The following is a 27,220-nucleotide window of genomic DNA, read 5'->3' as shown; positions in this document are numbered from 1 at the left end:
TATGTTTTAGCCATAAACACAGGCCAAGTCAATTTTTCGATTTTTGGAAATAAATAATTGCATGTAATTTCACAATTAAGTCAAACATAATATTCCATTTTTGTTTGTGATTGAAAATTTTGACGTTTGTAGCGTTTTTAATTTTAAAATATTAAATTTTTTATATATTTAATAATTAAAAAAATATCTTAGCAAATAATTTTACAGTAATAAAACATTAATTAATACTAAAAATCTTCGTTTTAAATGTATTTTACATAGTTAATGTTATTTTTTTTAATTTTGACTATATATTTTATATAATAAATTTTCTGCGGTTTTTATTTAATAAAAAAATTGGCATTACTAGTCAGCTGTATAAAATCATTGCTGGATAATATTTACAAATTGGCGTTCGCATACTTTTTTAGAAATTTTTTGATTGAGAGTAAATTAAAAATTTCTCTCGATCATAAAGTTACTGGATATATTTTACTGGAAAGTACGCGAACACACCTAATATATTTGCTTCCAAAATCCCACTTTCTGATCTCTCGGATTCCGTGTTAAATTCGTTGAAAATTTAAAAACTAAATGTAGCTGAAAACTTAAACGGCTTACTGTCGATTTTAAGCCACCGCCGTCATATTTAGTGTCAGTCGCCGTCTCCGTTAATATTTGTCGGCGCGGGGCTCTGACAACGACACATTTTTCAGATCTGCAATTAATATTTCTGCCTAATTACGAATTTATTTCTAAAAATACTTAAAAATTTTATAGTTTTTTTTCATTGTTCGACTAAGCGGTGAGTAAATTGAAGAATTTTATATTTTCTTCAAACAAATAAAGAGTCACTGTAAAGTGAATGGTGGTAGTAAATGAAAAATGAAAGTGCGATTGTGTTTGGTGAGCTAAGACATGAAGTACAACAAAATGTTACTAGTTAATAAACTATTTTTTATGCCTGAGGAATTTGTGGAAAAAGAAGAACCAAATAAAAATAATATAAAAAGAAAAATAAATAAATTTTCTTTTTAGAAAATTCTGCAAAATTGTATGTAATAAACAAGTGAAAAAAGGAAATGTAAAAAAGCAACAAGTACGTTTTGTTGGGTTTATTTATGGCATCTTTTGACGTTTTTTCATTTATGACACCTCACCGTCACGAATGAGAGGCTACAAGAGACAATGAAATTGGGAGATATGCTATAAAACGAAGGAAATAATGAAGTGTCACTGAGTGGGAGCGTGGCCAGATTTGTTTATTTTAACATTTTCTCTGTTAAGTGTTATTTATTAGTAAGAAAATTTAAAAGGTTTTAAAATATCAGAAATAGGAAATTTTTAAAAACTTTAGATTACAAATTAAAAATACTGAAAGATTTGGGCCATACGGTAATAGGCTCTGTAAATGTTTTTCTAAATTTTTATTTTCCTATTAAAATTTCAATTTGACGATTATGTAGTTGTAAACATAAAACTATTAGTCAGGCATCTCATTTACCCAAAACACGATTGTCAAAATGAAAAAATTTTCTTCTCAATATTGAAGTAACAAACACAAGACACAAGAAAAATCGTTAACTAGAAAACGCAAAAAATATTCTTGATTTTATGCAGTTTAACAACGCAAAAATATGTTATACACCTAAAAAATGTAATTTTATTACAAAACTAAAATATTGAAATGTAAAGTAAAAGTGCAAATACAATAAAAAATAAAAATTAAAGTTTTAATTGTGCACAAAAAAAAACCGAAAAAGCAGAATAGAAAAAATGTAAACTCCCCCAATAGAGAAAAACTAAATATAAATGAATTTAAGCAATTTATTAATAATAAATTTTGTAATATTTGTACAATTTTTACTTTTAGTAATATAACAACGTATTATTGCATTCATTTGTTTTAGTGTTGTGAAAATATCTAGCAAGTAATTCTGCAAATAGTCTCTACAAAAGCAAAAAAGAAAAAAAACGAAATATTTCTTCATCATTTTTGTTGTTGCTGCTGGTAGTTGCCACTTACGCGTCACGCAACAATTACATTTCATTTATATGTGAAAAGTGCTAATATAGTGTGTAACTGAGATACAACTAACAATTAACCAGGAAGGAGCAAACAATATTGTCAGCAAAAATCCTACAGAATGTTTTGGGATACCAAGGATCCGCCTTCACATAACATAGAGATTCTACTGGAATCACCGGTAAGTGAAATATATTGATTTTTTTGTATATGCTTATTTGTGTGTTCGACAATATCCTTAAATTCTTGACACTCAACATTTATTGGTTTGGTTTGTACCGGCAAGGTAGAAAAAGATTGAACATATTCTAGAATCTAGATGTTATTGCTCTTTAATAAAGGTACAAAGATAGAATTTGAAAAGGTTTATACATAAGTAGATATCAAAATTAGTCAGCGACTGTTTTTTTTTGGGGGGGAATTTGAAGGTTAAGATTTCGAACATTTTAAGTTTTTTAGATATTTTTGTGACTTGTCCCACCGGAATATAGTTTTAAATTTAACTAATTAAGGTGGTTATACAGCAATAGTAATGAGATTTTGCATTAGAAATCACAACGTAAAGCAACTATTATATTTTATGCACATATAGACGACTCGAACCTAAAACGTTCTTAGTGTACTTAGAATAATTTCTTTCAATCGTATTGTTTTTTATACCCTACACCACTATAGTGGGGAGAGTATTATGCGTTTGTTATGAAGTTTGTAACACCCAAAAATATTGGTCCTAGACCCACCTTAAATTATACCAATCGGCTCAGAATCACTTGATGTCCGTCTGTCCGTCCGTCCGTCTGTCTGTGTGTCCATGTAAAACTTGTGCGCACGATACAGGTCGCAATTTTCAAGATAATTTGATGAAATTTGGCACATACCCTTTTTTGGTCCAAGCACGAACGCTATTGAAAATGGTTGAAATCGGTCCATTATTTCTCCTAGCCCCCATACAACCGTACCCCCCGAATCGGGCCTTTAGGCTCACAATTACGTTAAATGTTTTATAATGTCGACAAAAATCATCAAAAATTAGTTTTATAGAACGATAAATGACAATACTAATTTTTATAGTGATCGGGCCTCATTTGACCCTAGCCCCCGTACAAACTCTTCTTCAGAAAATGACTTGAAGGTCAAAATTAACTTATAATTACATAATAAAAAAATGACTTTGAAGTAGACGTAAATTCATCTACCAAAAATTTATAAGGATAGGACCATATTTACCCCTTCTGCCCTATGAGCCCTCTTGTAGAAAATTTCTTTTTGTCAACAATTAGTAAAAAATTTCACAATAAAACAAATTAAATGCTTTATATAAAAAAATCCACAATTTTAACATACTGACTGGTGTAGGGTATCATATGGTCGGCAATGTCCGACTATAAATTCATACTTGTTTTTAATTGACGTTATCTTAATTACATAAATACTATGAAGTTTTGTTCAGATCATTCATAGCATTCACATTTAGATAGGTATGTCTTTGATAGATTTTAATTTAATTTGCATTTTTTATTACCAGCATGCTGGCGATGTGTATTAGTAAAGATGTCCTTTAGTAAAGTTTTAAAATTTTTTTTTAAATGTGTACTTTTTACTGACTACGGTACTAAATCATTTTTCGAACTTATACCTAAACGCTTGAACTTGTCAAATCTATAAAAGATCGTCGTTTTTTGGGAATAGTCTTTATTATATATAAGTAAGAAAAATCTGACACAAATATGTTGAACAACATTCATTAGCAGTCATTATACTTTACGTCAATATTTCGATTATATTCATATGCATATCTTTGTATGCTAGTTTAAAGATACAATTCAAATAGTAATTTATTGTCAAAAATGTATAGTTCTGTTCGATTCTGTAATGTGTGGCCATGATTTCGTAAGTAACTCTAAAATGGTTAAGAGTACCTTCTATTGCTTTGTAGAGCGATAATTTTAAATAAAATATAGTGGTAATTCTATGACAAGTTTTTGAATATATATAAAGGAACGATATTATAGTATAATTCACACAATATACTGTTATGTATAAAACTAAATATTTTCAACTTTTATTTTATTCCCTTCTTAAGGATACCAAAGTCGAGGTGTTTTTGGATGAGGACAACATTATACAAGAATGTAAAACCCTAAAGAAAAATATTGTTAACTAGTAAGTACAATAATTAAAACTTTGCTAAATAAAACATTTATTTACAAAAAATATATCTTAGTTTTACTCGTCCTGATGTTATTAGACGTTTGATTGAGTTAATAACTACAGAACCTCCAGAGGAAATGCCCCTATCGGAACGTTTTCGTCATGCTAACATTGCTAGTGAAATCTTAACAATGTAAGTGTTTATGTTTCACATATAATTTTCCAACTAATAATTAAACTATATTGTTATTTCCTTACAGGGGCCTACCGTCCTTAGATGAAAAATTACTCGCCGATACAGATACATTAAACATGTTATACTCATATCTGGAAAATGAACCACCGTTAAATCCCTTGCTAGCATCATTTTTTAGCAAGACATTTAGCATGCTCTTTACTAAAAAGTCTGAACAAGATTGGTTTTTGTATCAACAAACGTGCCTAAAACTTTTGGAATATTTAAAGACGAAAAGTAGTTTTTTGGATTTGATATGTAAACATTTCAGTACGCCCATCGTGCCCGATCTCATAATGGAAATGATGCGTAACGTCGAGGGTGTTCAACTGAAAAGAAGCTTATTCGAAGTAAGTAATCAGTTTGTAGTTAAAATAAATGTAAATGTAAGTTGGTGTTTTGTATTAACATTATTTTTTTCAAATGTTGCAGTGGTTGAATGAGGAACGACTGGTGGAAAAACTTATTGAAATTATTGGTGATCCTGAACAAAGTGAGAAGCACGCTAATGTTGCTGATTTTCTCTGTGATCTTATACATCAGGGGCGTACAATGCGTCAAGATGTTGATACTTTTGAACCTGCTTTTGAGGGTTCTAATCCTATATTAAAAAATATTGAAAGTGCAACCACTTTATTAGCCTTGTTTAATGTGATTTTGCAACCAAATGCTTTAGAGAGCGCTATTGTATCGGGCATAACGGTTGTACTTAAGATAATAAAACCTGTTAGAGTGACGTAAGTTATATTGACTAAAAAATGTGAAAATTTAAATATTATATTTTTTTACATTTATTTTATTGCTTTACTAGAGATGAACGAAATATGGAACGTTTGGTGAATTATCTTGAACGCGAGCTAAAAGTTCATGATGAATTTTTAACAACTGTGATTCGTGTTATTGAACCTCAACTAAAACAATTTAATGAATTGCTTAAGAACCCGCCAAAAGTAAGAAAATAAATTAAAATATTTAAAGCTTACAACATATGTAACTAAAACAAAACCTTATTTCTATAAAACTATTTTAGAAACCCGATATTCTTACATCGGCAGCTAATTTATCGCCACCGTTTGGTATGACCCGTCTGCAAATTTGTCGTCTCTTTACCGTTTTATTGGAAACCAATAATGAGGATATATTCAAAGCGTACGTTTGTTTCTTAAACGTTTATATATGATTTATTTATGATTCTTATAATTTAATTTTTTTCTGTTTTATTTGTAGAATTTGCGAAACAGATTTTTTTGATATTTTGCTTTCACTGTTCAAAGAATACTGCTGGAACAACTTTTTGCACAGCGAAGTCGAGAAGTGTTTACACTTTATTTTCCCCTACGCTACAGTTCCCAACTCTAATACTAACAACAATTCAACGCATGTAAGTGATGGCTCAAAAGATAATAAAAACGGGGTTAATGAGTTTAAAGTTGAGGTCGATAATACTAAAACAACTACAACAACAACAACAACAACAACAGCTAATAGTACTCCGTCCCCCATACAAACTCATGTAAGTTAATTCTCATAGTTTGTGGACATTGGGCAAACGCTTTGAAAATCTAAAAGTAATTTCCTTTGTATCAAAGCAATGTTATTTTTGGAAACTTTATGTTTCACTAAAATACATTTCTTTGAAACATTTTTTTAAAAACTAAATTGTTCACTAAAAAGAGTTTTTTTTTAACAAAATTGCTTTCTCTTCTTACACAGAAAAAGTTTCAGCTTTCATTGACAAAAGTTAATAAATATTTAACAATAAGTTCCTAAATTGTATGAATTTTTACAAACAAAATCTAGAAGCCTTGACTTAAAATATTTCTAATTTTGTTAAAAATTTTTGAAAATTTATATTTTTAAGATTTAAGATTTTTAGATTAAAATCAATGAAATGTTTTCGAAATTGTTGGGATTTTCTGAAGAATAAATGTTTTACTTTGTTTGGCGATGTTTTGTTTTTCAACATTTCAATTTATATTTTATTATACAATATTCGCTAATAAGGGTTACTATCTATTTAATATGGAAACATATTTGATTTCTAGACTTCTTTCGCATTTTTTTCATAATTATCGAAGAAAAAATGTCAAAATTCAAAAAAAAAAAATAAAAATTCATACATTTTACGAGCTTTTCATTCCAGAAATAAAGCATATTTTTCTGTATAAAATATTTTCTATTCAACTAAAAACTTTTCAAAAACATTTTTCCCAAAAGCCGTTTTAAAAATAAAAAAATTTACTTTTTATATAAAAAAGTTTATTTAAAACAGCATTTTCGTTACTTTCTTTGAATTTACAGGCTATTGTTAATTGCAAAATAATATCGAAACTAATTGAATGTTGGAAAATTAACAAGGATATAGAGTGAGTTATAGTTAATTGCTATTTGTAAGAAATATAAATTGAATTATCTCTTTTAAAGATCTGCTGAAAAAGGACGCCGTTTGGGTTATATGGGTCATTTGATAAAAATTTTTAATCACATTACACAGTGTATATCAGAATCGGAACATATCGGTGCCTTAATTGAGAGCAATCTTCAAGACGATAATGAACGTGATTTATGGCAGTCTATTGTCAATACAACTGATGGTGATCTAACAAAGGCCTTGAGTACACAGAAAAAATTATTAGCCAATCACGAGCCCTGTTATTACAATTCATTACAAACATTAGATTTCTGTACTGACAATATGACAGATGCTTTGTAAGTTTTTCTATTGTCTAACAAGAATTAACTTTGGATTTTTGCTTACTTGATTTTGTTTTCTTTTTATTTAAGCAATGAAATTTGTTCTTTTATGGATTCATCTGACGCAGTAAGTAATCTTGAGTTAATGTGTGTTGTAATCTAGTGTTGTTTGCAATACATCCTAATTTTTAATCCTGCTTACCAAAGATTCACTAATGCTCCTTTGTTTTGTTATGAGATTCTAAATTTTGCTAGAATGAATTAAATGGAAATTATTTTTTTTTTGCAATCCTTTAAAAAATATTAATTAAAAACAAACAAATCGGTTTACCTTTCTAATGCCTGACCCAACAAAATTCTTACAAACGTTGTTTTTTGTTTTTGTTAAACGTTCTTTCTGTTCTGTTAAATATTCTAAATTCAAACAAAACTCGAACTCTTTCTCTATCTCTTTAAAAAACAAACAATCAATCAAAAAAATATTCTATTCGATTTCATTGCCGCAAAAATATAAAATAAAATAAATAAAATGTGTGCGTTTGCGTGTTGTATACGTGATGAAATGAAACTAAATAAAACGAATCGAAAAAAAAGGATGTAATTTTTACACTTGATTACAATACTCAACTTGATGATCACGATTATGATGACGATGATGGTGATGATGATTATAATAATATTGATAATGATAATAATGAGGACAAAGATAAAGACCAAAGCAACGATCATGTGAAAAATGCTCTAAATTTGTTTCAGTTCGGGGGCAGCAACGACGATGAAGACGGTGACGATGACCATAATGCAGCAGCCTCTTTTGAGGGTGATGGTGGTTTATCGTTTTATGAACAACCTCATGTTAATCCCTTCATGGAAGATCCTTGGAAGAATTCTGACGATGCTGACGATATGGTGTTTGATCTCTTTAGAACAAAGAACACTGAAAAGGCAACAGCTTTTGCAGATTTTGAAGCATACTTTGGTATGGGCGATTCATCGACATTAAACCATCCAACTGAATCTAAAGTTACCGGTACAGAGTCAGCTGCTGCTGGCATCGGCCTTACTAACACAACTAGTTCTGAGGAGTATGATAATAATGCTAACGTAGAAAAGTCATCATCATGGAGTGGAGATTTCACTACATTCCAAATTCCCAAAAAAGACACACAGTATACTAGTAATTTTGTTGATGATTATGAAGACGATGAAGGTATGTGGACAAAACCATTGGGAGCTGCTGCTGCTGCCGCCTCAACTAATACGACTGTTGAACAGTTTGAAATGGAAAACGAAAAATCGGTAGAACCGACAAATCAAACGCTTGATGAGTGTAAAACAAATACGATTAGTAACGGTCCCTGTATGTCGGAAGAAGGTGAACATGTGCCAGAAGAATCTACATCATCACTGAATCAACTGTAAGAAATAAAATATTTTTTTTCTATTTCTACTTCTTCGTTTTCTACTAGTATGCTTCTTTAGATGCCAAACATTGTAACAATACTATACATTTAAGTCTCTCTTTATACACTTTTAAGTTTCTAATTTTATTTGGTTAAACGCTTCTCTCTCTTAATATTTCTGTTTTGAATATTAACTACAAACTAGTTCTACAGTTTTTTTTTACTGAAGGACTGTGTACGTTTAATTTGATTTGGTTTGGATTTGGTTTCGTTTATAGATAACAATTAACAAAAACAAAATCTTAAAAATTTTAGATTTTGTTAATGTAATTTTTCAATTAAAATTTTTTTGTATTTTGGAAGCTTTTATTTTAATTTAACCATTTAGAAACAGCCTTTTCAAAAGCCATCAAATTAAACGTACATTTTTCATATGAAGAAAGAAGTTTTTAATAAAACGAAAACAGACTCGATAACATATTTTGGCATCTAATAAAGTTTCCACAAAAACATTTCATTTAATGACTATGTTTTTAATTGAAAATTCTAAAAACTTTTTTAAAATTTTATGCAGGAATAATTCAATCGAAGATAACACTTTAGTTGATCCCCCAACAGAAGACATCACATCGAATGCAACTAAAGAAGAAACTGTTAAAGAACTCAATAAAGATTTAAATTTAAAACAAGAAGATGAAGAAACAACGTCCAAGCACAAATCACCCACAGACGATACAAACGATACTGAGACCACTACCACTAAACAGTTGACAACTACAGCGACTGCTAACGAAGAAATATCAGACGGTTCTAATACAGCAGCAGCAGCAGCAACAACAACAACAACAACGTAAAAATAGAAAAAATTAAAATTTTACTGGAGAAAAAAATCCACAAATAATACAAAAAAAAAACACACAATTATAAAAAAGTCACTATCGCACATTCGAAATTGGAATAAACAATCCATTAGGTAAAGAGCAAAAAACATAAAACAAATATAACAAAAACTCTTTCAAACAAACACACACACACACCCAACACACACTTTAATTGTCAATGTGGTATATTTTTACTTCGAAACTTTTTTGTCAGTCTCAAAAGCATTTCGCTACCAATAACTATAGAATTTATAAGTGTATAACTAATTTGTTTCTTTTGTTTTTGTTAACAACTTGAAAATATGAATGATCATTTATTTGTTGTATTTGTATATTAATATAACGCCAGAGACTGCTTAAGAGATGAAGTAAAAATAATAATTATAATAAACATATTGTTTAGTTAGAGTTTTGTTAAATAATCTATTCATATTAACCCGCCCATTCTTCCTCTTTATACTTAAATATTTAATAAACAAAAAGCAAAAAAAAGAAAGAAAAAAACAAAATGTTATAATAATAATGTATAATTAATATTAAATATTATTTGTTAGGCTTCTTTTAGTACAACAAACAATTTGTGTATTAATAACCGCCCAAAGTATATAAAAAAAACAAAAACAAATTAAAAAAACACTTAAAAAGAAAACGAAAAAGAAAAACAAACTCCAACAAATGTCTTTAACTTTAAATTAAATTTAAAAAAAGAGAGTTATTATATTATGAAAAAAAATGTCCTCGCTCCTATTGCCAATTATGTTTTATTTTGGTTATTTTTAAATTATATTTTTAATGCCTTTTGTAATTATATTTTGTTTGTTTGTTTCTTATTTAGTTGAACAAATTAATTAAATTACATACATATATATATACAAACACATACACATACATACACACACAAACACATAAATAAATACCTAAATATTTAAATATATTTTTTGAGTTACATATATTTTATACGCTTAAAGCGATGTATGTTTTGCTCACTTTAATTAAAACCAAGAGAAAAAAATTACAAAAACAATAAAAAAATTACATTTAATAATTTTGTTTAATAAAAACGAAAATCTTAAATAAGTAAAACATCTAACTTGAAGCTTTTATTTGGAGAGATTAAAAATTTAAATATATAATGCTGTTTTTTTTATAATATTAATGATTTTTTTTGTTAACTTATCTTCTTTACACCAAAAATTTAAATTAAAAGAAAAGAAAAATAAATAATTTACAATTACAAATATGTAATAAAACTAGTAAGAAAGAAAAAATCCGCATTTTTTGTTTAATCGTCACCAAGTGTTCGTCCAAAAATATTAATATTAAGTCAAGAAATAATATTAATAATTAAGCAAATAATTAAATGATTGAATGAAAGAAAGAAATAAATCACTCATTAGCATTTTTATTATAATATAAAATAATAAAAATAAACATAATTTAAAATATTAATAACAACAATAACACTAAATATTAATAAGTAAGAATTAACATTAAAAAAAGATTTTATTTAAAAACCAAACAATATGCAAAATGATTTAGGTTTTAAATTTAAGTCAATGATGGAGTCAAAATTTACAAAAAATTATTTGGCTTGTTTGTTGTTAGCTTTTAAAAATGGGCAAAATGTTTTCGTCCCTACGATACATAATATTTAGAATTCTAGATTCATTAATCTTCGATGTTTTCATAGTATTTTCTGATTGTTGAAAAGCACAGTTCTGCAAATTGTAATTATGAAATTTAAGCAACATCTTTAAGTTAAAAAATATTCCAATTTATACAATAAAAGTAAAAAAGATCCTCGTTTTTAATATTTATAGCCTTTTAACCTTATCTATAACATAAAGGCATCAATTTAGATGGACTCAAGGGCACAGGGTATACAGAAACGTCACGAGCAAAAAAAAACTAATTCTATCTCATTCAACAGAAGTTTCCCACTACTTTTTTTCTAGCTTTAGTTTATATATCTCTTCATGCACAAGTTTCACAAAAGCTATACAACATCTGATTTTAGATTTTTTTTAAACGTCAAAGGTGACACCTCTGTATACTTTGTGTCAAGGGTGTCTTTAGTATGAGAAGAATAAAAAGAACTTTGATCATTTGAATCGTTTTATATTACTAAAACTTTTGACTCAATTATCTTATTGATCAATAATCAATAAAGAGAACGTAATTGCAAAAGTTTGAAATAATTTAAAATATATGACAACGAAATATTAATCACCTCTTTTCTGCATTTCGATTACGTTTCCATATTCAGTTACGCAACACTCGAAAATTGGAAAAACGGAATCATAAGAAAAAGAAGAAACAATTTCATTTTGTTTCAATGCTTTACGATTGTGTATGTTCGGCATTACGATCGTAACTACGTTTTTATACTAAGTTGTTAATTTAGTGACAGAACTTCGAATCGAAATGCAGAATATCAATATTGCCAAACGGAGAAAATTTAGATTAACAATGAAATGCAGAATGAGGCGGAAAATCCTTGGGATAAATTTACTCTGATTTTCTCATATTTTTTATATTTGGAACTAAAGTAAATGGATGGTTTACACCCCAACGAAAAGTAATCACTTTCAAAAGAAATACATTTATAATAAAAATCAAAGTATTCACTTCCAAAAGAACTACATTTATAATAACTTTAAAAGTCGAAATTAGTTGGATTCTGTAATACTACAATTTCACTTCCTAATTATTTACAAAAAAACATAAAAATTACTTCTTGAGAATGACTTCATAAGTAGAGAAATTGAAATAAAATTAAAATAACTTTCATGGCTTCTATGTCGAAAAACGTTTTGAGTTTAAAGCTCTTAAATAGTTTTTCTTATAATTTTTGAACGATTAACAGATCTGAAACATATTATACGATAAAGCTAAGTGTATTATTCGAAAGTGTACCACTACACTTAAACTGAAAACGATATAAGTATACTTAGAACGTTGTCGATGGAATCATCGAAATATCGTTTATAATGGGAACAATACTACTTTCAAACGTCTCTCATATAAACTAATAATTAAAAATACTCTTAATGAAATACAATATAAACATCGTTAAATTTGTTATTTTGAGACTTTACCATTGCCGGCGGATGGTAATCGATCACATAAAGACTTCCTCCGTATTCATAAAGATATTAACCATACAAAATTCCTACAATAAACCATCTAATAACTTTATTAAGCATTTATGAATAAGGGGGTTCAACTATAATTACTAACCTATAAACACTTTGAAGATTTTTTTGTAATAAAACGAATAAGAATTCAATTCTTTTTTATATAAAGTACCTTAAATTGTCATCCGATGTCTAGTAACTATTCGCTAACTTTCAACAGTTTCAAAATTCAGTTTACAATTTTTTATCATACCCAGTAGTTTGGTTGAACAGTCCCCAACTACCTATTTAACCTATTTAAGGTTATCCCTAGCTACCGACTATCCAGGTGACTAACTATTTTATCAATCGTCAACCTATATTTTAGGAAAAAATCTCAAGTTTGTTTTTTAAGTGTCTATTCTCTTGCATACAAAGGGAATACTTAAGTGACGATTATCTTCATCTTTGTTTACAAAGAATACATTCATGACGAAAGTTGAATTAGATCCAACAAGTAGGTTGTCAATGGATCCGATAAAGACGTCTTTATCGGATCCATTGACATTTTGTCGATCTGTGGGGTAAGAACACACTAATGCAATTGCGATTTTTTGATGAATTTCACAACGGGATTTTATACAAAATCTTGCTACAAAAATATTTTTCTTTTATAAATCAGAATCGAAAGGAACTTATTCGAAATCCTAAAATAGAAAATTTTAATAATTTAACCCTTGAACTCCTAGCAGACTCTTTGTTTATAATAAAATACTAAAAATAATGAATTTTTACGAATGTTTATGATAAGGTTTGGCGGTGCAAAGTTTAAATATTATAAACATTTTAAAAAAATTGTTAAATACACTCTATTTAGCATTTTGTTTAAATATATATAAAAATTTGATATATTAAAAAAGTTCCAACTGCAAACATTTTGAAAAGTTAGATCCATCTAGTGCTTATTGAAATAAAAATAAATTAATTGTTTGGGATGATCACCACTTGCAATAAACAAATAATTCAAATGCATATTAAACTTAATATTATTTGCAAACCAATTTGAAATTTCACAAAATTAAAACAATGTAATAAACTCAAAATTGTTGGCTGTTTAAAAAAAAGCCCTGCCTTAAATTACTCGAATACATGTGGTGTCTCAATAAAAAATTTACACAAAATTATGTATTAATTATTTGTTTGTTCAATAATTGGTTAACAAGTATAAAATATATATATTTTATAATAAAAAAGTACAAAATTATATTCGCATTCAATTTTTAAAATAAAAAAAAAAACATATATAAAACTTAAAAAATAATTTATTAATTTGATTAATTGTAAAATAATACAAAAAAAAGACTTTAGAAATAAAGAAATAAATAATTTCAATAATTAACTAAACAAAAACTAATTGGCTAAAATATTTAAGATGAATTTTGTTTGTGTATGTAGTCTTATTTAGTTTAATTTAAAAAATTATAATTTAAAACATATCTTAAAAGAAAAAAAAACAAACTAAATTGCCATTGTTTGCTTCCACATTAAAAAAAATATTAAAAAGAAAATAAAGTTAAGTATTAGACTTATAATAACATTAAAAAAAGAAAACTTAAATTTAAACATTTTGAAATTTTTATTTAAAAACAGCTGATTTCTTATTAGTTATGTTTTGTTTTGGTAATTTTGCGCATAAAATCAAATGACAGCTTTAATTATTATAAAATAAGAAAATAAAATATGTATAATATCCCAGCATAAACTATTAAACCTACAAAAAAAAACATTCTTACATAAATACACTACTTATAAAATAAATTTAAAAATAAAACAATTTATATTGATAATAATACCAAAAAAAAAAAGACATTTAATTTAACTTGTTTTATTTCATGTCAAACATTTGAAAAAACAAGAAAAACCAGTAAAAAAAAATAATTGCAAACAAAATCATCATCAACGAATCCTTCATAAAAATTTTCCATAATCATAGAAAACTGTGATAAAACATAATAAATTATAGTTTTGCAGGGTATTGAAAATAAAATAAAAAAAAAAAACATTTAAAAAATATTTTAATTTGTTTTATACTTAAAGTACCCCCTTCCCCATATCATAAATAAAACAAATTATAAAAATATTAATAAAACTAATTTCCCTTTTTAAACACAATCCCGCCCAGTAACAAATAATATAAAAAACAAATTTTCTAAATTCCTAAAAATATATTTGCAATAGTTAGTTACTACAACAAGATTCTAATAAAACTTTAAAAAAAACAACAATTAAAAAAAAATATATGTTCAAATTAAACAAAACTGCAGTATACTAATGCAAAAAAAAAATAAATAAATAAATAAAAAACTAAGAAAAATTAAAAAAATAATAAGCAATATGGAAATGCAATTAAATTATTGGCATTTCCTTTAAAAATCAATAATAAAGAAAAGAAAAATTAATGTTACAAAAAAGAAAAAAAATATTATAAACTAGTAATAAATACATATTGTACATTTATAACATTTAAACAAACATTTATTATAAATTACTAAAACTTATTACTGAATGGTTTCTCTTTTTGGAAAAGAAAACTCAACTCAATAGACACAGTTTCTTCGTATGTGTATTAAATATTTCATTCTTCGTTTAAACTTTAAACTTAAAGTATCGGTGTATGTTACTCGAAACTCGTAGGACCATTGGCATTTTTATTAACGCACAAAAACAAAAATAAATACATTAAATTATATTTTTATTAGTTGGTATTTTATTTATCGATACCTAAACGAAATGAGAATGAAAATAAAATGTATCTCCCGATATGAAATACATACATATACAATCAAACAACACTTTTCATATACATATGTATATGTATGTATGTGGTGGTTTCTTCTTGATGTTTTGCTAAGTATACAGGCCACTTTTAGAATTCCATATTCATCGAAGACATATTTTCATTTTGTTTTAAAAGTTAACGATATTTTTATGCAAAGATGGCGGCTATATTGATTTAGTCTTTCCGTTTGCAACCCATTGAATTATTCATAGAACTACAAAATTATATGTAAATATTCTGGATCCTTATTATATTCTAAGATGATTTAGCCAGAGACATGGCTATCTATCTGTTAAAAGCACGATACAGTCCGAAAGAAGAGAGCTATAGAGTTGAAATTATTCACCACATATTTCCTATAGGTAAGGTTTGTTTGCTATTGAAAAATGGCAATATCGGTCATATTTTTTTAAAGTTTTATTTCAAGCAAATTCTTTCTTTGTCAAATTTTATGATCCGTTCACAGTTAACCCCTCATTTAAGGTTGCAGGCTTAAAATTTCGAGAGTCAAGTGGTGAAATTCTGCATAAAGCCATTACTGGCTTAAAAATTTTATAAGGATAGGTCCACAATTGACTTTACGCCTCACATTAGACCAGTCTGTATCTACCGAATTTTATAAGAAACAATCCATTTTGTTTGACTAACACCTCTAATATTCTAAGGACCAATCTTTAGGTGAAGTATTGGATTAAATTAAAAGTTTTTGAGTACTCAATTAGGTAATTTTATTTGCTAATTTAAGCGCCCAATGGAGGTGGTTTAAAATTGAGCAAGAAATGCAAAAAGTGTAAACAGCTTAAATATTTCCCAATTTAGAAAGCGTTGCAGAATTAAAATCGAAAATATATTTTCCGATGAAATGCACAAATATTTCTCCAGGCTACTTAAACTTAACATATGTATGTCATTATAAAGGACTCAGCTTCTGCATTCTAAATCCATTGCGGATCTACTTTTCAAGAAAATGGTGTCACTTCCCAGTTATTTCAATTATCTTTTATTTTGTCTCACTGTGTTATATGTATTTTTCTATATCAATATTTAAGGTTATACCCACCTCGTCTAAATATGTCCACATGTATCATTCTATAATTACGTTCCTCACTTAAAGTTTAAAAATCTTTATCAGTTGGAAGACTCTTTGATCGTTGTGATAATTCCATTCATCGAATGATTTAATGAATTCAAGACTAAAAGATTATTTTCTTTTTCTTTATGTCGTGGAGGTTAACTGAAAAATGTTCGAATTCAGAAAGAGAAAGAGGCACTGCGAATGTTAAATTTTTCCGTTAAACACAATTTGTCAACTAATTCAGAAAGAAAGAAGCAATGTCGATGTAGAGCTTTTCCCGTTAAATCGGATTAGTCAACTAAAAGCTTTTCTAAGTTCATCAGGTTGTTTTGTTCATATCAAAATCGAATTGACTTCCAATTTCTACTTAAAGTTTAAGATCATTAAGATCTCACGAGTTTGTTTTCTGAATACTGAAAATGCGTTATATATTTGCTCCATATTTGAAATAACGAGTAATCCCATTGATAAGATAAACCTTTTGCAGAAATTTCCAATTGATGTTTGGAATGTAAATTTATTCCAATGATTCGAATGATTGCACTATCCACAAAAAGTGTAAATTTGAGGGAACAGCTGATCGGATCTAGTATCCTATGTAGCTTTGTCGTTGCCATTTTTAAACAAAAAATATCAATTAAAAATCTATGAATGAAATAAATTTAATATCCGAAATACATATTATTGGAACTTAATGTGTTATTAATATATATTTTTTAAATTATTTAACTATGTATGTATCTCCTAAATACAGCCAGAAACAAACTTATAAAATATTTTATAGCTTAAGATTAAATAAAACATTTGCATATATATGTATTTTGTTATTGCAGTAAAATATTCATATTTAATTATTGTTTAAAATTGAATAAGCAGAATAAAAATAATTTAAAACAAATTAAAAAGGATATATAAATACAAAGTAATATAACATGTGTCTTGTAAAACATAAGAAGAATCATAAGGTCAAATTTTGTATCTATTAAATATATTTGTATAATAAAAATACAATGTCATCAATATACCATCACAACAATATTTATAAACTATCACACTATAAACATTTAAAAAATAAAAAGTTTGAAAATGTACTATTTAGTAAAGCTTTAATTAACATTTCATACGTATTATAGTAAAAGAAATAAAAATATAATCCTTTAAATAAAACGAAAAAAATAACTAAAATTTACACTAGTGCATTTTTACAACCACATACCCAGTAGTTCGATACTCACACAATTTTTTTTTGTTTATTGGACTTATCAAAAGAAAATTGATGGTTAATTTTTTAAAAACTCCTATTTTGATTACTATTACTTAATAGATTTCAAACGATCTGCAGGCCCGTGTTAAGAGTTAGCCTACAGTTGTCTTTCTATGGTCGATGTATTGCATGCGGAGACTAATATACATAATTTGAATTAGTAAGCAGACCTTTACAAAGGCCCTGAAGAGCACGGACGGTTTTTCGAAAATATTTCTTCTCATTGACAGCAGAGTCGTTTTGATTCTTATTTTCTCCGACTGCGAGTTTTAGTACAATCTCTGCTTTTTTTACAAGATATGTATGGAGTTTGGAATCAAAGACTAATAAACACAAGTATAATGTATAACCGACCAACTTAAATCTTGTACCACAGTAAAGTGATTTTCTAAAAGAGGGAAAGGCGAAATTTTATGGGGTCTACGGACAAAAAAGGTCCGATCTTTAAAAAAATCATCCGGTTGGCAAACAGAGGGACGAATATACATACGTCGCCTCTTATTATACTTGATGTAGGACCAAAAATTTTTGGGTGTTACAGACATCAGCACAAACGCATAATATCCTCCATACTATAGTGGAGTGTAGAATTTATTTGTTTTCTGATTTGAATAAATTGAATTGTTTATCTCGGGTTTCTATATTAAAAACTATAATTGGTTTTAATCGAAAGTTTTAATAAAAGCATCGATAAAAGTTTAATATCAACTGGAAGTGATTTTATTCCAAAAGAAATTTTCGGTTTTCTTTTTCTAAAGAAGCAACTACTTTAGATCAGAATTAAATTCGCAACAGACTCCCACATTGTTGTACCACTATTGTAAAACTAATAGATTTCGTTGTCACCGATCATTATGCATCGGCTTGTATCTCTTCCTGTCCCATATGAATCTAATAAGCAATCTAAATATACATCGTTTATGGGTCTACGAACAATATTTCGATGTGTTATAAAAAATCAATATACCCGAGATCTTTTTTGATTGAGGATTTAAAAAGACTAATCGTATGTCTTTGGAGTTTGATCGGAATTAAAATTTGTAAGTAGCACAACAAGATATTTCAGAAAAAGTCGTATTAAAGACAACAACGCTCTTCATTTTCATTTGCATACTATTTCTGGGGGTTGTATTATCTTAACAACATATTTGTCGAATTCATAAGCAATGTCGTATCGTTATAACTTTGTATGTTATAAAAATAAAATTCTTTGAAAAAACGACATACTACAATATAACCGTACAACCGATTGTGAATTGGACAATTAAATCACAATTTCTTATGATTTCAAAAATATAAAAATTAAATTTTTAAGTTAAAAATCATTACAGGTTGTAATTAAAATGGCGCAATTAAGTATTATTTAAAAGAAATAAAAAATGGCACTTAAGCAAAATTTTATTATAAAACATTTATATAAAAAAGAATGAAGGATACTGTTAGAAGTAGTGTTAGAAGAAAGTATTTTTTTGTAAGTTTAGTTTTTGTATAAGTAATTTATAATTAATATAAAATAAAAGCAAAAAATAAATCTACCTTAATGGGAACAACAACGATTGTAATATTTGAGTATTTTGAAATTAACAAAAAAATAATATAATTAAAATAAATACAAAATTGTTAATGAATATGTAAATATATTTGTATGAAACATAAGAAAAACAAAAACATACTTCATACTAATAAATATTTATAATAAAAAACCAAAGTTTTGCAGTAAAATTGGTTAAAGTAACAATTCCAGTTTTCAATACCCCCTCCAAAATAATAAAAAACCCAAGTGTGCTTCTTTCGAGACAAGAATTTATGTTGAATAAAAAAATCATAAATTGATTATATATTATTAAATATATTTGGTGTAATAAAATGCATTATAAACTTTTATAATTAAGAAGTAAAAGCAAAAATAATAAATAAATAAATAATGTTAATGAAATAAAATAATTCAATAACAACAACAAAAATATCGGTGTCTATTTATCTCAATTAAATTCTAAAATTTTTACAGTTAATTATTGAGAAATTGAAAAAATGTAATTGAAATAATTTAAATTACAAAAGAATAAATACAGAAACGAATACATATAAATAAATATTAGAAATATAAAAACAAAAACATATTGAGGTTCTTACATCAAAATATTTTATTTTTAAGTCAATAAAACAAAAAATGAACTTAAAAAAACATTAACAACAACATACTCAAAATGTGTGAAAAATTTAAATAAAAATATTAAAAATTTAAAATGGTAATTTTTATTAATACTTATTTGGTTGAACTATTTATACCCTACACCATTTTAGTGGGGAGGGTGTATTGGGTTTGTGCTGATACCCACCTTAAAGTATACAAATCGGATTAGAATCGTTTTCTAAATCGATTAAGCTATGTCCGTCCTTCCGTCTGGCTGGCTGTCCATGTAAACCTTGTGCGTAAAGTACAGGTCGCAATTTTCAAGATAATTGGATGATAATTGGCACGCACGTTTTGGCCCAAGGACGAAGCCTATTGATAATGGTTATAACCGGTCCATTATTTCACCTAGCCCCCATAGAACCCCCCGAAATGGGCTTCTGAGCTCATAATTATGTTAAATATACAGATATATCGATAATAAGTTTTATAGAAGTCTTGATGACCCTACCAAATTTCATAAAAATCGGGCCCCAATTGACCCTAGCTCCCATACAAAGACCCCTTCAGAAAATTACTTAAATGTCCAAAATTAACTTATAAACACAAATATCGCAATGAAATTCAGCGCAATAAAATATTGTGTAAATATAAATATATTCACAAAATGTTATCGGGCTTGGTCCATATTTGCCCCTAGCCCCCATATAAAGACTTTTTTAGAAAATTAGTTTTTCATCCATAAATTGCTTAAATATAACGGAACAAGGTAATATTGAAGATAAATGCTTTATTATGAAAAATAAATCACATTTAATATTCATAACTGGTGTAGGTAATCATATGGTCGGCCACGTCCGACTATACTTTCTTACTTGTTTTTTTTTTAATGTATTTGAACTTTGTAAAATGCAAGAAAAGTAAAACTTTTATATTTTTTCAGTAATTGAGGTTTATTTTTCAACATCACTATAGACTAGACTTTAGACTGTAATATGTACTATTCTATAAACCAAGATAAAGACTAGACTGTTTACTATACTTAAAGGACCAAATAGACTATACAAGCGGCTTGACAAACATACTAGTATTTTACGTTTGTGCAAGCCTTGCGGTTTGCTTGTACAAAAATTAAAAAATTTTGATTTTTACACAAACATATTGAATATTTGTCAAACCGTTTGTATTGTTTATATTCATAAATAACCACAAAAACGTGAAAAAATCGGTGTTTGTACTAGCAATGTTTGTGTAGTGTGTGTTGAAATGAAAAATGTATGTTTGTCAAGCCGCTTGTGTAGTCTATTTGGGCCTTAAGTATATTAAAAGGTCATTATCGACAAGACGATTCTAATCTAGTCTATAGAAAATACTATATACTAGACTAATTGCGCAAATCCCACAACCTGACGCTTGTATACATTTAGAGATCAAAAGATATATAAAGAACCTTTTTCCGAAATTTATTTTATAGCGATTTATGATTTGATGGTGAGTATATAAGATTCGGCATAGCCGAATATAACACTCTAACTTGCTAAAACTTTTAATCATACCGAATCTACCGTTAAAAAAAATAGTTTAGAACACTACCGTTACTGTTAAAATATTAATACCGAAATAAATCAAAATACCGATAAAGCTAAGATACCATTATCGAATTAAGCCATAATACCGATAATGCTATAATACCAATATAGAAATAAACTTTAAAATATATGATGAAAAAAACTCTTATCTTATGAAAATCTTTCGAATAATCTCTGTTCTTAAAATTCGTCTAATTTCCAAATTTCAATTCACAGATAAGTTTTTCAGATGTTTCTTTTTAATCTGGAAATATTCCCAGATCGACGACAGCTTAGAAAAATGGACAAGTGTTAAATTTCATAGTTAAGACCAATATTTCAAATCCCGTACATTGTTAGAAAATAACCATTTACAACTTAGGTTAAAAAGTAAAAAATTAAAGAAAATTTATTTCTATATAAATATATAAATCGATTTATTAAATATTATTTCATAATAATTTACAATAAATATCATTAAGCTTATTACTAATATCACAATTTCATAGACCCTGTATTTACGGTTAGCAACCCAATAAATTCGTTGTACTTAGCTTCCTTAACATTTAGTTAGAACTTGTTGTCTCAACATTTTCTGCTGCATCAGTACTTGTACTCGCATAGCCATGTCGAGTTTCCATATGCTTTTGTAGATCCCTGCGTCGTCCCAAAGTTTTGGGACACAAATTGCACTGATAACCTTCGGACGATGATGTATTCGCACTGTTTTGCAAATGTAAACGTACATGTTTATTCAAGTTACTGGGATCGCCAAAAGGTCTTAGACAAAATTTGCATTTTAAGGGTTTAAAGCCGGTGTGTGTACGTATGTGTATTTTGAGACCATACTTGCGGGAATAGACTTTGCCACAATAGATGCAAAGATGACCTTGTTTCGAGGCACCCATATTACTGACTATAGCTTCGATTTGAGCAGCTGCATTAAGAGGATTTGAAGAGGGCGGCTGTAATAGACTCATATGTGGCAAGGCTGCGGAGGAGATGGAAGGTAGAAAAGAGAGAGGAGCCGAGGTAGTATGATGTTGTGGAACACCAAGGTTAGAAGCCATTACCGATGACATAGATGTGGCTAGATGAGGGTGATGAATTGAAGCAGATGAGCAGATAGGTTTAAAGGCAGAAAACCTGGACATGGAAGGTTGAGGTTGCGGCGAATGTGAGGGTGATATTGAAGAAGATGTAGCCGATGACGTAGGCAAAACAGGCGAAAGTCTAGATGACGAGACATTACCCGGTATTGGCAATGGAAGAGGTAACATTTGTTGAGTATAATGTGTAGCTTTAAGAGCATAAAATAAGCGTATCCATAGAATGTCTATATTATGGCGACCACAACCCAAAGCCAAATGGATTTTTAAAGGGTTCGGTGTTTCAAATGTTAAATGACACAAGTGACACGTGTAGCGATTATTACCCTGTATATTAAGAGGTGTTAAGAAGGGTATAGACATTAGAAGAGTGACTTCTTCACCAAACCAAGCCACAATTTCGTCATCTCTTTGTATGTCACGCACAACGCGCAAAATCACCTGCCCTTTACTGACTTCGAATAATGCGTTATTGCTGTGGGTATCTTCGGAAAGTTTTATTTTTCTCATTATACTGGGTGTCATACTTAAAGTATTGCTTTCCTTTATTAAAGAACAATAAGCACGTGCTGTTGTTTCAGCAGTTGCGGCACCATTGATTAAAGTTTGTGTATCAAGTGCTTCTGATATGGTATCTCTTGGTGTCAACTGACTAACATGCACTCCGGCTCTTATAATTTTTGATTTTTTAGGAGGTGATAAATCCGTAGGATCCATAGTTCTGTCACTGGCGGCGATTGTGGAGGGAGAAGTAGTAGGTGCAGCCGAGGTATTCGGTAACAAGTGTTCTATGCGAAATATCATGCTGGGGCTGCGTTTATTTACACTTTGTGTAGGGCTTTGTCTCGGAGAGTTTTGACTATTTGTGGTAATATCCGCTAATTGGTTGTGATGTGTATTCAGCGATTTAGGCAAAACTGGCAGCATATTTTAACATTAAAAATATTTAAATATTTTACGTTTTTAATATTTTTCTAATTTGTGTTGTTTCCCGTTTGAATTCTAACTCGAATCTGAATCTCTAATTGGAAATGTCCTGTGCTTTTATATGTCGCATCGCACATTCATCTCATTTGCTGCAAAAGACCACGTGTTCAGGAGCAAAGCGGAAGAACAGAGCAGAGTGTATTTTTTGTGCAAAACCCTTATACGCATATCCTGATTACGATTTGTTGTAAACATTAGAAAGTGTTAAGGTTTTTGCTATTTGCGATTTACAAAACGATTTGTTACGGCTTGCAGTGTCAAAACATCTAAACTCTATGATGAGGATGACGATGATGACAACATGTGCCAACAAGTGCTAAAATTCCCAGCGTTTGCGCGCCCTATACTGTTAGCTGCCATCATACTCGGTACACTACCAGCCTCCGTTAGTATTTGCTTTGCTTCTTTCTTCAGCTTCTAGCAGTGGTGGTGGTGATTTTGTTTCAACCATATAGAAATGGTTGTAGCAAGTGCAACATCATGTTTTTTTCTTCCTGCTTCTGCGATTTGTTGTTTCGGCATTAACAACAGCAAGTGTACATTTTCCAACAAACCCTATAACATTATTCGTTTCACTGTCATAAGTACTTTCCTTTTTGCGTATGAAGTCAGTTTAGTTTTGGCTTTGGGTGCGTTCTTTAAAAGGTTTTTAATTGAATATAAACGATCGTGAATTGATATGCACACACACAAACAATTCCTCCCTCCCCTTTCCTTAAAATTGCTTGTCTCGATATAAACTACCCCTAACCACAGTCATTACAATTGACTAATGCCTTAATTATTAGCTCTGTTATTGTGGTTTAGGGTTGGTCGTGGTTTTTATTAAACATTCATTTGTCCTTTCTGCAGGGTGTTTGGTGTGAAGGTTTTTTGTAAAGGGGCCTTTAATTTGAACCTTGTTTGGCAGTATATTTCTGAACATATTGGTAAGTCAGTCAGTGTGTTAGTTAGTTAGTTGGTTTGTAAGTTACTTTGTTAGTTACTTAGTTAGTTAGTTAGTTAATTAGTTAGTTAGATAGTTAGTTAGTTATTTAGTTAGTTACTTAGTTAGTTTGTTTGTTAGTTAATTAGTTAGTTAGATAGATAGTTAGTTAGTTTGTTAGTTAGTTAGTTAGTTAGTTAGTTAGTTAGTTAGTTAGTTAGTTAGTTAGTTAGTTAGTTTGTTAGTTATTTAGTTAGTAAGTTAGTTAGTTAATAAGTTAGTTAGTTTTTTTGATTAGTTTCATTTGGGCCCTTTTTAGTAGTTCCTGTTCCCTTTTTTAAAATATTCCTGTCCTTCTATTTGTGTTCACTTTTCTAAAACTATTAATATGTTTAACATCAAACAACTACAAACAATAATAGCTGTAGAACACAACAAAAATAATAAAAAAGGATCAACAGGAAAACATTTAAGATTTGATGATGATGTTCTTATCTGATTTATATTTTTTTTGTCGAAAATACAAGTGGGTATATTTGTGCAAATCCCAAAAAACATGTGTTTCAGGTCACATGGCACGCGTTTGCAATTGAATTGTTTCGAAAAAGTCATTGAGGGTGATATTTCAGTTGATTTTAATGTTGTTATTGAAAGGATGGAGGAGTTTGATGCTGCCGCTTGGTTGAATGTTTTTGGTGTTTGCTTGTTTTAAACCAGAACTTTTTTTGGCAACAGCAACCTGGCGAAGCGGTTGGTGCTACGATTTTAAAAATCACAGCTGGTTTAGTTTGTTTTCGTTTTCTTATGAACTCAAGTACTTAATTAAATTACTAATAAAATAAATAAGAAAATTTTAATATTTAAAAATGAGAAAAGGTCAATATATTGCAGGTTGGATGATAAATAAATCTAAAATTGAAAATTTTATAGAAAATGGAAAAGTATGAGTATATAAAAGCTTATATTTTAGAAACCGATACTGACTAAATATAAAAATCAGCTCATAGCATAAACTGCAGATCTACCAATCGTCAAGATTATAGAAAAGTTAAAGTAATAATATATAAATCTATAGTACAGGATGTATAGGCCAGTTTATAGTCTAGAGTCTGAACTATATATCAGTCTACAATCCAGACTATAGATTTGACTATAGTCCAGATTATTGTAAGTTTATAGTCCAAACTGTAGGTTAGTTTTAATTCAGATTAAAGATTACTCAAAAGTAAACACTCTTCAATAATATGTAGCCCAGACTTTACATTAATCCTTAGTCCTGATTATAGATTAGTTTATTAGTGTTTAGTTCAGAATTATGTATATAATCAGAATCAGTCTATAGTCCAGGCTGTATATTATTCTTTAATACAGACTATATTAGTGTCAATTCATGTTATAAATTAATGTATGTCTATTGTCCAAACTATAGGCCCGACTATAGATTAGTCTTTTGCATTAGATTATAGATTAGTATGCAATCGAGACTATTAAAAATCTATAGTCCAGAATATAAATTACTATATAGCCAGACTAAAGATTAGTCTAAAGTCAGACTATAGATTAGTCTATAATCCGTAGTGTAGATAAGCCCAGAATATAGATTATTCTTTAATATCTAGCTATTATACATATAAAAGAGTAGCGTTACTGACTGATTCATCATCGCACAGCCCAAACGGCTGAACCTAGAATCATGAATTTTGAAATTCGTACTTTTAAGGGGTAAAAATGTATAACTTTTAAACTAATTAACATAATCAAATTTTTCTAAATATTTTGGATACATATCTCAAAATTATGAGACACCTGTTTCGTACTTTTTTAAAATTCAATTCTTTTTGGGTGTAAAAGTTACAAAACTGTATTTATGGTACTTTTTTTAGCACATTAAGAAAACTTTTTCGGTTTATTGAATTATTCATATTAAATTACGGACTAACTCTGTAATATTTATTGTAATAAAATTTTTGCTATTTCACTGGGTAAAAAAGTACCAAAAAGGGGAAAAGCGGGAAATTTAATTTTATTCAAACTCATTGAGCCAACTTTTATAAAATTTTAAAAAGTAGTTTATTTACTCACACAAAATAAGCTTTTGGTATATTATTTTGGAATTCGAGTACTAAGGCCTATATAGAACCAAATTCGAGTAAATTGTTTGGTACCTTTTTTAAAGCACAATTTTCTGGAATAAATGAATGCAGATTTGAATCGTTTGAGTTTATCTGTGATATATAGATTTAAATACGGAACATTTTGTAAACTTAATTCTTGAAAAAGTATACTTCTAAGCGAAAAGGGGAAACATTGTACTCTTTTTTTCAGTACTTTCCACTTAGGTAAACTTTATTCCACTTTTGGTACTTTTTCTTCTTTCAAATGATACTCTATGTATGTTCTTTTATATGAACTGAAAACACATGATTATTAAACATACACGGTTTTCATTGAATAAGATCCTTTAAGAGACAACTTTTTAATACTTTTTATCTCATAAATTGTACTTTTTTAATTTTCTAAAATATTCAACCTAGGAACATTAATTTAAACATACATGGTCTTAACTGAATAATATTCTGGAAGTGGGAACTATTTGGTACTTTTCTATTATTCAAATGGATTCTTTATAATTGTTAACCGGAACACACGGTCCTTATTAAATGAGAATTTATTGAAAGAGATCTTTGTACTTTTTTCGTTTTTCCGATGGTACTTTTTGATATTTTTACGATATTGAACATAGTTAGGGTAGCGAAGCACCCAGGGTATGCTAGTAGATTATAAAAGTTTATAGAAGATTCTATATCCAAGACTATAGATTAGTTTATAGTTCA

General features: G+C 28.4%; 2 protein-coding genes across 6 annotated transcripts; one reads left to right on the top strand and one right to left on the bottom strand.

Moving 5' to 3' along the window:
* The first annotated feature begins 630 nt into the window (after nt 1–630).
* LOC111677788 (serine/threonine-protein phosphatase 6 regulatory subunit 3) lies at nt 631–9,852 on the top strand. 5 transcript variants are annotated; one of them, XM_046951984.1, is made up of 14 exons: nt 631–784; nt 1,890–2,186; nt 4,089–4,168; nt 4,230–4,349; nt 4,417–4,741; nt 4,824–5,128; nt 5,203–5,341; nt 5,422–5,540; nt 5,619–5,904; nt 6,693–6,757; nt 6,816–7,100; nt 7,176–7,212; nt 7,680–8,503; nt 9,063–9,852. In XM_046951984.1, the coding sequence occupies exons 2-14, from the start codon at nt 2,127–2,129 to the stop codon at nt 9,340–9,342; spliced, it is 2,925 nt and encodes a 974-aa protein (XP_046807940.1). In that variant the 5' UTR covers nt 631–784; nt 1,890–2,126; the 3' UTR covers nt 9,343–9,852. The 5 variants fall into 5 exon arrangements, with proteins under 5 accessions (XP_046807940.1, XP_023294747.2, XP_046807943.1 ...); XM_023438979.2 differs by having other exon boundaries at nt 632–784; nt 7,842–8,503; XM_046951987.1 differs by lacking the exon at nt 631–784 and adding an exon at nt 1,315–1,636.
* A 12,079-nt stretch (nt 9,853–21,931) lies between these two features.
* LOC111677784 (sal-like protein 1) lies at nt 21,932–23,401 on the bottom strand. Its single transcript, XM_046952592.1, has 2 exons — nt 22,632–23,401; nt 21,932–22,577 (listed from the first exon to the last, which is right to left on the bottom strand). The coding sequence occupies exons 1-2, from the start codon at nt 23,399–23,401 to the stop codon at nt 21,932–21,934; spliced, it is 1,416 nt and encodes a 471-aa protein (XP_046808548.1).
* Between the last annotated feature and the right edge of the window lie 3,819 nt (nt 23,402–27,220).

Source organism: Lucilia cuprina, chromosome 5, assembly GCF_022045245.1.
Source record: "Lucilia cuprina isolate Lc7/37 chromosome 5, ASM2204524v1, whole genome shotgun sequence".
Classification (NCBI taxonomy): domain Eukaryota; kingdom Metazoa; phylum Arthropoda; class Insecta; order Diptera; family Calliphoridae; genus Lucilia; species Lucilia cuprina.
Note: the sequence above shows the minus strand (reverse complement) of the source record. Positions and strands in the feature narration are given on the sequence as shown.

Bases quoted from the DNA above. Each gene is read 5' to 3' on its own strand.
- LOC111677788 (XM_046951984.1), top strand. From the start codon at position 2,127: ATGTTTTGGGATACCAAGGATCCGCCTTCACATAACATAGAGATTCTA. The intron at 4,169-4,229 runs GTAAGTACAATA...AATATATCTTAG, and splicing joins AAGAAAAATATTGTTAACTA to TTTTACTCGTCCTGATGTTA. The intron at 5,129-5,202 runs GTAAGTTATATT...TTGCTTTACTAG, and splicing joins ATAAAACCTGTTAGAGTGAC to AGATGAACGAAATATGGAAC.
- LOC111677784 (XM_046952592.1), bottom strand. From the start codon at position 23,401: ATGCTGCCAGTTTTGCCTAAATCGCTGAATACACATCACAACCAATTA. The intron at 22,578-22,631 runs ATTGCCAATACC...TGTTTTGCCTAC, and splicing joins CAACAAATGTTACCTCTTCC to GTCATCGGCTACATCTTCTT.